The 12215-nt window shown below is 41.2% G+C and overlaps 1 protein-coding gene across 4 annotated transcripts in view; it reads left to right on the forward strand.

Annotated features, from left to right (window-relative positions):
* prkg1b (protein kinase cGMP-dependent 1b) overlaps nt 1–12215 on the forward strand; it is a 163476-nt gene that overhangs the window by 26150 nt on the left and 125111 nt on the right. For all 4 annotated transcript variants that reach the window (XM_024387764.2, XM_024387765.2, XM_024387762.2 and 1 more), the window contains exon 2: nt 6508–6674. In XM_024387764.2, coding sequence (XP_024243532.1) covers nt 6508–6674 — 167 coding nt within the window. The remainder of the gene's footprint in view (nt 1–6507; nt 6675–12215) is intronic.

Consider the following 12215-nt stretch of genomic DNA (forward strand, 5'->3'; position numbering starts at 1 on the left):
TGCAGATCCTCTGAGCTGGTGGAAGAACAAGGTATCTGTCTACCCACGACTTACTGTCTACCCACGACTTACTCTCATGATCGAGAGACTCTCCATAGTGGCCACATCCATTCCCTCTGAGAGGGTCTTCTCGAAAACGGGACAAATAATTACTGAGAGAAGAAATCGCATCAGCCCCTCAAGTGAGGCAGCTTGCATTTCTGAATGCAAATCTCTCATAAAAGCAAAATATGGTCAGCATTGCTGTGTGCTGCTGGTTATAACATGGCAATAAAGAAGAGAGAGAAAAGAAGGACCAGTTTCATGTTTTAAGTGGGATGCTGCAGTTTTGCACATTGTGATTTATTTTTCTTTGATATGCTGTTCAGATGGTATTCGTTTTGAATGGTTAGATTTATATGCACTTTGTTTATATACATGAAAAAGTTATACTTTAAATGCAAATGTTCAATAGCATTCTTTTTCATAACAAACCAATGTATTTTTAATACATTGGAATGCCCATCACTACAATGGAGCACCATTCAATGAAGGGAAGCGAAGTGGGCAGAGGGGTGATTTGCACGTGGTCTTTGGCAAAAATGGGCATGATTTGTTGACATAATTGTAATCCAAACCCAGCCTTCATTTACTTGTTGTGACGTACTCAGGTTCAAAACTCTGTTTTAGAGGAGACTGACTTTATGACCAAAATGATCTTATTTACAATTTTTGCAGTTCATTTTGACACTAGAATAAATGTTTCTGACTCCTATTAATGCCACACAGGCCTTTTCAAGGGGATTAGTTGGTTTTTAGGGCAGTCACTTTTTAATGAATCAATTTGACTTTGGTAAAAACAATCTAACTACAAAACATAATGTTAATAATTTATTTAAATGGTAAATCTATTTAGAAACTAGGTTACTCAATATGTAACCTAGGCCTATTCACAATACAGGTGGATGCATCTTCAATAGGAGTGTGTGCGTGCATTGAGTTATTGAGCTTGTTTTGGCTGATTTCACAGGGCTACAGATGACAGACAAATCCCTTCCATTTGGGACTTATTTTACGGATCAACAACATTTGCATAGAAGTGGCTTATTTTTATAAAGGTGCGTGCTTTAACCAGTGATGACGTTATTCACAAGTCAAGAGGGGGGCAGCCCATTGGAGCCCTATTCACACACACAGTCCGTTCACTGAGGTAATAGATCATCTTTGTGAGAGGGGTAATAGAAAGACTGTTTTGTTGGCAATCAGCTTTGAAATCAGCATATTTTGCGCTATGGTTTGCATGTTACCACAAACAAAGTACTAGACTAGTGAATTGATGTTAGCTTCAGCTGTAGTAAACTGAAGCTAACGCTCAAACCGGGGCGGCAGGTAGCCTAGTGGTAAGAGCGTTGCGCCAGTAACCGAAAGGTTGCTAGATCAAATCCCTAAACTGACAAGGTAAAAATCTGTTGTTCTGCTCCTGAACAAGGCAGTTAACACACTGTTCCTAGGCCGTCATTATAATGTCACATTTGTCAAAAGGAGCGAACCAAGTTCCACATACTTTATTACAAAGTGAAACTTCACAAAAACAACAAAGAATAAACAAACGTCCAGTACAGAGCGCACTTAGGCACAAACTGAAAACAATATCCCACAATTCCAGCACCAAGCAGCGTACCATGGAGGTAAAGGAGAGCTGGACATGGGAGGAAATAATGGGTGGATGCAAGACCCTTAACAGAGCATAGGAGGACAGCGACGACACCGGGATCCGTGGCCACAGAATCCTCAAGATTTATTTTGGGGCTGTCGGTCGAGCCGAGGAGAGAGCCAGCACACTAAGTGTGTGTGTGTGTGTGTGTGTGTGGGGGGGGGGGTCCCAATTAGAGGCAGCTGATTATCGTTGTCTCTAATTGGGGATCATCCTTAAGTTGTCCATTGTTCCCACCTGCGTTGTGGGATATTGTTTTCAGTTAGTGCCTAAGTGCGCTCTAATGGGCTTTAGTTTTTTTATTGGTTGTTTTTGTGAAGTTTCACTTTGTTATAAAGTATGTGGAACTCTACGCACGCTGCGCCTTGGTCCGCTCCTTTCGACGAACGTGACAGATAAATAAGAATTTGTTCTTAACTGACTTGCTTAGTTAAACAAAGGTCAAATAATTGTTTTAAACTAGCAAGGAAAGGTAGCCTCACAAAGCTGGAAGCTACCAGTATCCTCTTGCATTGTAAAGTTTTTTAAAATCATTCATGGACAGTGTTTTGTAAACAGTAATTAACAGTAAAAAAAAAAAATCTACATGCCGTGTTGCATTATTCAAGTATGTTAACTTGTGTGCAGCATGATGCAGCCCAGACTTCCAGTGCAGGCTGAGTGGAGCAGGCACGCTGCACTCGCGCTACAAGGGGGACATCGGCTGCACTGATAGACAGACTTGATTTGTAAGACACATTTTACAGAAGTACCAAAAGAAACAAAAATTCCAGTACCGAACCTTGTTTTATGTTCTAGTCTCGAAAAAGTACAGAAGTTTTGGTATACCGTGCAACATTAGGGCAGACTGTTTTCACACTCACCTTGACTACCAGACAACAGAAAGAGAAAGAAAATAGTTTTGAGCTGAACATAACAGTATGCCAGTGGGAGGTCCTTTGTTGCTGCTATGTTTTCCCATTGTAGCCAATTCAATTGCAGTAATTCCTTTTACCAATTTTTATTTGTTTTTTTTTGTATTTCTGTTACCGATTTGGTAACAGAATTACAAGTTTTTATCACTTAATAATGAATAAACTAAATTGGTAGGTCTACCTTTTCTTGTTACTTCTGTGAACTTTCATTGTCCTCCCTCATGGAGGGATTAGAACAATATTTTACAGAAGTTTACAGAACTTCTCCAAAACTAAATGTAAGTGTTGAAATTGGTTGGCAGGCATCTTTACTTCAACATTATTATGTTTTGATGTATTTCTAATACCTTTTAAGACTGTTTATGGGAAATGTTTTCTAAGACCCCTTTTCCATCCGTTTAACCAGAGATCAAAGCCGTAATTTATGCCTAATTTCTAAGATGTAAAACGGTTCAAATGTTTCCCCAAAATATAGGCTCTTAGCTTTCCTTTGACACCCAGTTTGATTTGCTCTTATGAACCTCACATGTTGGTGGTCATGCGTCCTTTTACATGGAAATGTCCTGCTTCAGTCTGGAGAAACATGCTATCCATTGTGGAAACACTTTTCTGTCCGAGCTCCTAAATGAAACTACGGTTGGACGGCATGGTACAGGGGGGGCATTGAGGACAAGAGTTTGATTCCTGCACCCGCCGTCCGAGGGTCCTATAAATTCTGTAGTCATGCTGTCTATCCATCTGGCTGTGCTCCTAAAGGAGCATGCTTTATCCTTTTATGGGAACCGCGAAGTTTACCTCTGGGCTCTGACAGGGACACGCTTTCTGAAACAAAGGAAAACACACAAACACAACAGGTCAAACTGGAATCTATTGACTTTCAGTTCAAATATTACATGTGACACCAGTTGCCATAGTCCTGTAATTTAACTAGGCAAGGCAGTTAAGAACAAATTCTTATTTACAATGATGGCCAAACCTGGACGACGCTGGGCCAATTGTGCTCCGCCCTATGCAACTCCCAATCACAGCTGGACATGATACAGCCTGGAATCGAACCAGGGACTGTAGTGACACCTCTTGCACAGAGATGCAGTGCCTTAGACCACTGGACCACTCTGAAGCCCTGTAATGTCTATCCAAGTTTGTCTAAGTTATGTTATTTAAAAGACTCCAACCAAAGCCCCTCTTGTCTCCATCTGGCAATATATCGCATCAGTATTCCCCTGAAAAGCATGCCAGGACACCCTATTAATGCAGAATATCAAAGGCTCTGATTAATTTGAAGCAGCCTTATGAGTGGTATTTCTGTCCCTTCTCCCCAAACCGTCTTCAAAAGGACAGGCTGGCAGGCCACCAAGGGGGGTCGGTCCTCTGACACTAGCGACCACCTGGAGTTCAATACCTCCAAAGGAACTAATGGTTTCGCGCTCTCCTTTTATGCTTTTTCTCAGAATAATTTTTTGACTTGTTGGAGATGAGTCATTGTAGTTGAAAGGAGTATACTCCATGGATTTGCTGGGTCTATTTGGTTTCTTAAAGAAACATTAGACTTTTCTATCCGCTGATTTGTTCATTAAAGAAAGTTGTTGTAGAGACTTCGAATTTTGACATTCCTTGATGATTTGAGGAAGGATATACCGTGGGGTCCAGAATTATTGGATCCCTTGATAAAGATAAGGAAAAAATACAAAAATAAATGAATAATACAATTGCTGAGCTTATATTTATATTGTATGCAACATTATTTTATACTAATATAGATTTAGTTTAACAAGTAATAAAATATTATCTCAAAAAGATGGGGGTGTATCTCCTAGTTTCAATAATCTGTCACTTTCTCCTTGCGAGGATAACGACACTGAGCCTTTTTCTAAAATGTTTTATGATATTGGAGAACACATTGGGAGGGATCTTTGACCAATCCACCATACAGAATCTTTCCAGATCCTTGATGTCCTTGGTCTGTGCTTATGGACTGCCCTCTTCCATTCAAACCCCAGCTTTTCAATGGGGTTCAAGTCTGGAGACAGAGATGGCCGTTGCAAAATGTTGATTTTTCTGGCAATTAACCATTTCTTTCCTGGCAAAGGCAACCAGGTTTTTGTCTAAAATGTCCTTGTACTTGCTTCATGATGCCATTGACCACTGGCTTACCACATGTGGGGGCGGCTTTTATGGGCCCCCTCAAGGTCGGGTCCCTTCCCCAGTTAGCATATGAACATAGCATATCACCGAATGCATCCCCCAGGGCAAAATGAGTTCAACACCCTGTCACAAGCCATGTTGAAAATGTTTAGAATTACCAGAAATTAGCTTTCAAAATTGATAATTCTCTCAGCCTCATTACAAAATGTGTAAAATGGCATGAGAATAACTATATAACTGCATATATTTCTCTCTGCCCCATGGCAATATGTGTAGAATTGCAGGAATTTTGCTTTAAAATGGCAGCATTTTCTCTCAGCCCCATGTGTAGAATAGCATGAGATAGCTTAGACGTTTATTGTCATGACTCTTATCCTGGAGACAGAACTGAGCGGTTTCCGCTAGATAGGCCAGCTGCAAAGTCAAATTGGCTATATCGTAAAAATTCATGAAAACAAAAATGATATTTTTGTCTTAATTTAAGGTTAATTGTTAGGCATTAGGATTAGCAGTGTGGTTAGGGTTAAAATAATGATTGTATTACTTTGTGGCTGTGCCAGCTAGTGACCACTGCAGAGCTGCCTACAGTACAAGTCATTGCAATTAATGCCAACCTGCATTTCAGAGCCAGATTTGACAGGTACAGAGCTAGGTGGATTTTGGTTGATGTATCCACCACCCACCTCCACTTCTAGCTAAAATCTACGCATGTGAATGTATACAGTAGGCTACAGCAGAATCATAGAATTTAAAAATAACACTTTTAAACTCTCAGTGCCCTGAATGTCCTATCTGACTGACACTGTGCTGTGTGTCTCTCTCGTCTGGGCTTCGTAGAAAAACAAAGCTATCAAAAGTGAATAGGAATTGAGAACCGGCTATGAACTTGTTATATCATTGTTAGGACAGACTGAGTACAGGGTGGCTTATTTTGAATCACAATACCCGTGTTCAAGTGGTGCCAGTGGCACAGTGCTAATGCCTTGTATCTGAGTGTCATCTCTCAGCTCTCTGTACCTCCGAAGGGCAACAGCACCAATCTACCAGCTCAGCTAGGATTCGCTGGAAACGATGCCCTATCGCGAACCATCCTCCCACATGAGACAACATAATATAATTTCCAATCCCAAAGAATAAGGCCATATGATTTTTAAAGTGCCCACTCTCTCTATGATCAGCACAATACGATGCATATGGTATAGTGAAGCCAAAGTACTTCTGAAGCTGATCTTTTACAGCAAATTGTTGGATGAGGCACTTCTGGGTAGTCATAACAAGGCCTCTGAAGTAAAAATGCAAGGTAGTAGAAAGGCCTTATAATCCAGCCTCCAAGCCTATAAAGGAGGGCTGGTGTGACAGATAACAACTGATTCTATTCACAGGCCCTAAGGTGGGGAGAAACAGTATGGTGATTTTTGCCTCAAATTACTGGTTATGCAGCACTTCTCTCCAATCTGGCCTTTAAGTGCCTTTCTTTTCCAAACCGTTGACTGGATGCTCACATAGCGTTATTTATTGATTGAAGTTTGTGGGCCTTTTTTTTCTTCAAATGGAAATATAGAAAAAGCTTCAACACGCGAAAGCAGTCTGTCAAAACAGAACAGACGTTGAGCCACTCATTCTTGACGAGATTAGTTCATGTGAACGGTTCCATTTGCTAATCGTTCTCAATTCAGTGACCCCCCACACTTCATTCTAGCTTCAGGAACAGAACGTTAAACTTTGCTTACACATCTCTCTCCATTCCATTCACAGGTCCAAGGACTTAATCAAGGAGGCCATTCTTGACAACGACTTCATGAAGAACCTCGAGCTTTCTCAGATCCAGGAGATCGTTGACTCCATGTACCCAGTAGAATATGGCAAAGACAGCTGCATTATCAAAGAAGGAGATGTGGGCTCCTTGGTGTACGTGATGGAAGGTAAGGCATTTGTGCAAATGTCATGTTAACCTCCCATGTTGAAGACAACTCGAGCATGTAGAGTTGGAGTCCTCTCACATCTCGCAGAGGAAACCTTTTTTTGTGCTCATGACTTCACTCGCTTAACAATAGACGTGACCCCTTGTTCTGTAGAATGCACTTTCCGTTTGAAAGATCCCCCCCTATGTATCGACCCTCTGTTGTACCTGATGTCTAGTTAAAGAAAGAGCGGAATTAACCCAACAGGAAAGCCATGTGGTGTGTCTACTGTGGGATCTTCATGGTTAAGACCCTTCTGTTCTCATCCCTGTTATTCATCACCGGTTTAGTTAGGAGCAGATCTGGAAACAGTGATCGCCCGGCTTGACCCATAGATGCATTTCCAGGAACGTGAATAAATTCTCCTCTGCTGGGCTGTTGTCCACAACTTTGACTCCCTATGAGAAATAAGACATTCATGAAGGAATGGAGTGAATCCGTTGATGCCAGATGGAATAGAGTAGCATTTTCCACGATTGATGTCAGCTGTTCCTGTCCTATTTGTTGCAACACAGTCTCATAACCACTCTGAAATGTGATGTTATCTTATGTGGTGCTAGTTCCGCAGAACCAGAACAAAACATGGAGAATGGAGAGGGATTTGTGAAGTGTGTTATTGAAAGCTTTTTTTTTGTGTCCATGTCTATGTATAGCCAAATGTCTAAACTGAACTGAAACAGTTATTAAGAGCAACTTCCGTTTGCACTTCTGGTCAATGTTGACTTTAGCCACAAGCAGTGTGTGTGTTTTTGTCCCAATATTAAAGGGTTCAGTAGTTATAGAACATTGTCAGGAACTTGACTGAAAGATCCTGTTCTCAGAGGACCTGGGTAATTTTTTTTGGCAGGACATGCTGTCACTGTCTTGCCGTTGAAAACAAGACTTAAAAAGCCTGTTTACACCAGTTTCTTCCCAGCCCCTTGTCATTTCCTTGTAGCCTAACTTGATACCACAAGGAGCACTCCACTTTTATTTTAATCTGATAACATGCTTAATGTACTTGACAGAAATGACTGAAAATTCATCTCCAGGTCTACTGAATGCCATGAGTGGTTCTGTGTCACTCTGTTACTGTGGCTCTGTATTCTACTGTGCTGTCGGGTGGTTCAGAGTGGTCCCGAGGAAGAGGCTCAAGCTGATTTCAGTCTTGGCTTGAGCTGTCATTGAGCCACACTCTGCCATTGATTATGAGTAAGCAAGACAAATTCCCTAATCTGAGCACAGGTGCCCACCACGGCCGAGCGAGAGATTAGCACGTAGGGATGCTGCCTCGATGTGGTTCAAGGTGTCCTCGTCGATGGAGCCATGAAGGATCTGGTAATGGGAGGAACATTTTATTCTTAGAGAAGTTATTCTCCCGTCTGATGGCATCCACCTTGAATGTGCCCCTTACCTCTACTCTATTCTGAAAGTACACAATGGTAAAGTCTGAGGACAAGTTCGCTGACAAAAGTGAATTTCTTAAAAGTTCAATTAAAATGGTAAAAAAACGAATTTGTAGGAATATTGCATTCGTGTGAGGGTTCGGTGTAGGCGTTGACTTGTTGAGAGTGTCTTGCTGTGTTAGCAGACTGGTTCATTTACTACTGATGGACTTACTTGTTTCCCACCAGGCGGTCTCTCTCTGCATGAGATGTGTTTTGTATCGACAGGCTCCGTACAGAAGACCCACTTCACTGTGAGACACCTTCTGGCAACATACTGTATTTATAGTTTGCAAGGGCCTATATAAGTTGACTACACGTTAAGTAATAACTATATTCATCCACAAGAAGAGCTTTTCTAGTTTGTGCATTTCTACTTTTCTTGTCTGGTTGTTTATGAGTCAATTGCAACCATCAAAAGCCAACAGATTATCGCCAGCTGATCTCTCATTAAACCATCAATACATGATAAAATCACAGGCACAGCTGATCTCAATTGCAACAAACATTAGCCAGCAATTTACCACTCCCTTACGCAGATGTCGAGGTTATCTTTTTGTCTTGATTGCAGCCAACCAGGGGTTGGAACAGAAATCATTTTCCAATCGTTTCGTTCTGAACAGAACCTTTATTTTTTTGTTGTTGTCCCGTTTCACTGTTCCGACCAGCAAAATGAAGTTCTGAACCGGTTTGAACCCCCAAAAAGTACTGGTTTATATAGTTCTTTCTGTTCCTTCTTAAACCTCTGAAATCCATTTTTTCCCCCTTCATTTAGCTCAACATTAAATTACTTCACCAATCAGTGTGAATAGAGCAGCTCGCTATGGAGCGGGAAAGCGATTTAATCTGTATAAGAAAGTCATTAAGAACAAATTAAATTTTGTCGTAACAACATGGTTTAATCATAATGCCAGCCACAGTGTAGGGAGCGAGATGCAACTGAACTTTTGTGGGTGATAAGATAGCGAGAGAAGATGGAGGACACTTGGCTTTTAGCACTGGGCAGCTTGTTATGACATGCATTATCTGAATTGGGCCCACTGAATTATATTTAGAAAGAGCCAAGAAAATCCAATGTGAAACGTGATAACTGTAATATCCTAACTAGCATTGAAAAAGGGAATCCATTATTTTAAACATCTCTCCCTAATTTCTGAATCATGCTTGTAGGCGTCAGTAAGCTACAGTAACCTATGCTTCAGAGGGGAGGGGCAGGTAGCCTAAACACACACACACACACACACACACTGGATAAGATTTCCAGCTGTCAGTCAGTCACTGGAATATGTTTCTGAGTGACAAGAGTGAGGGCTTTGTATATGCACTTTGTTAGGATTTTGTGGGACTGGAAAAAAATATGCCTGGAATGTAAAAATAACGTTATTATCCGGTTCCTATGTTTTAAAATAACGGTTCTGTCCCAGAACAGTATAGATCACTTAGTTTCCGGTTCTGTTCTTCAAATATTGTTTTCTGTTCTGTTCCCTGAACCGGTTCCAACCATTACAGCCAACATTTTTCAAGACTATTTCGCCCTCTGGTTGGTATTATCATCGCAGCAACTTAGTCTGCTCATAAAGTAGGACTATCTATTTATCTATTTGACAATCGTTCCGTACAACTGAAATAAAGTATTTCCTTACTGCAAATATTCTGTGGCAATTACCAGACAAAACTAATTTAGACGGTGTGGCATACTCTTATTATTTTCTTCGGTTCCAATTGATGTAGTCCATTAAATACAACTGTCTTTAAAATATAATGGTCTGAGATGTTTTTTTCTCCCCAAATTTGTGGTATCCAATTGGTAGTTACAGTCTTGACTCATCGCTGCAACTCCCGTATGGACTCAGGAGAGGCAAAGGTTGAGAGCTGTGCGACCCCCAAAACACAATCCAACCAAGCTGCACTGCTTCTTGACACAATGCCCACTTAACCCAGAAGCCAGCCACACCAATGTGTCGGAGGAAACACCTGGTGACCATGTCAGCATGTGCTGTGCCCTGCCCACCACAGGAGTCACTAGTGCTCGATGGGACAAGGACATTCCTGCTGGCCAAACCCTCCCCTAACCCGGGCAACACAGGGCCAATTGTGCATTGCCCCATGGGTCTCCCAGTCACGGCCAGCTGTGACAGAGCCTGGACTCGAACCCAGAATGCTTGTGGCACAGCTAGCACTGCAGTGCCTTAGACAACTGTGCCACCCGGGAGGCCTGGAGATTACATATTAAGTCTAGGTGACTAAAACAAGCATAATAAACTAGCAATGAGAGCATGTCGAATTTGGTGAACAAAACATAGAATTGCTAATTTTCCACATGAGAGTTATTTGATCGAATATAGGTTTCGTAATGGTTAGGTTGATACGAATGCACTGACATACAGTAAGTGGGTGCACGTGGCATTTCGGCAACTTGTCATACAGGACTCATCACGGATATAACTTGTTTTAGCATGGACATTGCCATTGAGGCCTTCCACTATTTTAAAGTAGTCAACTGGTGGGGATACCTATGACTTGGGAGCAATCAGCCAATGAAGAAGAAGAAAATGTACTACTTTAAAATGGAGATTGCGTCATACGATTGTGTCTGTAGTACAAAACAATCAACTCAGACTTTATTTGTCACATTGCGCCGAATACAACAAGTGTAGACCTTTACCGTGAAATGCTTACTTACAAGCCCTTAACCAACAGCGCAGTTCAAGAAGAGTTAAGAAAATATTTACCAAATAAACAAACGTTTAAAAAAAGTTATACTTTTTAAAATAAAAAGTAACACAATAACATAACAATAGCGAGGCTATATACAGGGGGTACCGGTACCGAGTCAGTGTGCGGGGGGGGGGTACAGGTTAGTCGAGGTAAGTTGTACATGTAGGTAGGGGTGACGTGATGATAAAGATAATAAAGATAATAAACAGTGGTGTACAAAACCAATGGAGTGTGGTCAATGTAATAGGGGCCATTTGATTAATTGTTCAGCAGTCTTATGGCTTGGGAGTAGAAGCTGTTAAGGAGCCTTTGAGATAATATAGGTTTAGTGACAACACTAGAAAGTCATTTTCTGTGTCTCCTCTCACACAGCACAGCACAGTCACCAACCTAACATGATCTCATTGACATCTGCATAATGTCAAAACCCTCATTCGCTTTCCATCATTTATTGAACTCATTAATGAGGTTAATGTTGTATAACTCATTGTGTGGGGATTGAAGGGTCTCTCTGTATACTCAACCTATCACATACATCCTTGATTAATTATGTATTTACCATGGACACACACCACCTCTGACATCTTCCTAGAGATGACAAGGGTCAAGGTTTAACGCATGCGATCTCTTCATTAGACTCTGTGGAACAGAGAACAAGATTCAGCATCACTGCTGCTGTCAATTAATAATGACCTTGTCGCTATTGCTGAACGTTAATGGGAAGAAATACCCTGGCTAATGTGCCTGCTCTCCCAACAACTGCTATCTGGCTCTGGACACAAATAAATAACCAGGAAGAATTGAGAAACACATTGATATTCTAACACAGCACAGATAGCTAAGTACGTGATTGCTTCACTGAGGAGCGAAATGTGAATAGAGAGAATTTGTGTGTGTGAGTGAGTGTTTGACACTTTTGGTCAGGGATAAACATTCTCAGCCTTTTCCAACATTTCCCAGTCTTCTCCATCACCCCGTTAAACCCACAGATGGACTCCAAATATAATGTGAGATGTAAACGGGAAGAGAAAATGACCCGAATGAGATTCTGATGATGACAGAGCGCTATACTGTACTTGGGTGTTTTTTTAAAAGAGGATACGACCGTGAAAAAATCATCAATTCTGTTTTTGAAATGGGCACAGATGGAAATTGGCTCCGTCAGCCAACAAGTTAGACTTTACAGTCATAAACCAAAATGCACCCAAGCTGTCTCAACATGGATTTGGTTGCATAGCAACCTGCTGGATTCTCACCCTTTGGCAACCCACATGAAATACTATACTACATACTGTAGTATCCCTTAATTATGAGTAGTACTTACTATAGAATGTTGTCGTATACTGTACAATACTCTAGT

This window comes from Oncorhynchus tshawytscha, linkage group LG25, assembly GCF_018296145.1.
Source record: "Oncorhynchus tshawytscha isolate Ot180627B linkage group LG25, Otsh_v2.0, whole genome shotgun sequence".
Classification (NCBI taxonomy): Eukaryota; Metazoa; Chordata; class Actinopteri; order Salmoniformes; family Salmonidae; genus Oncorhynchus; species Oncorhynchus tshawytscha.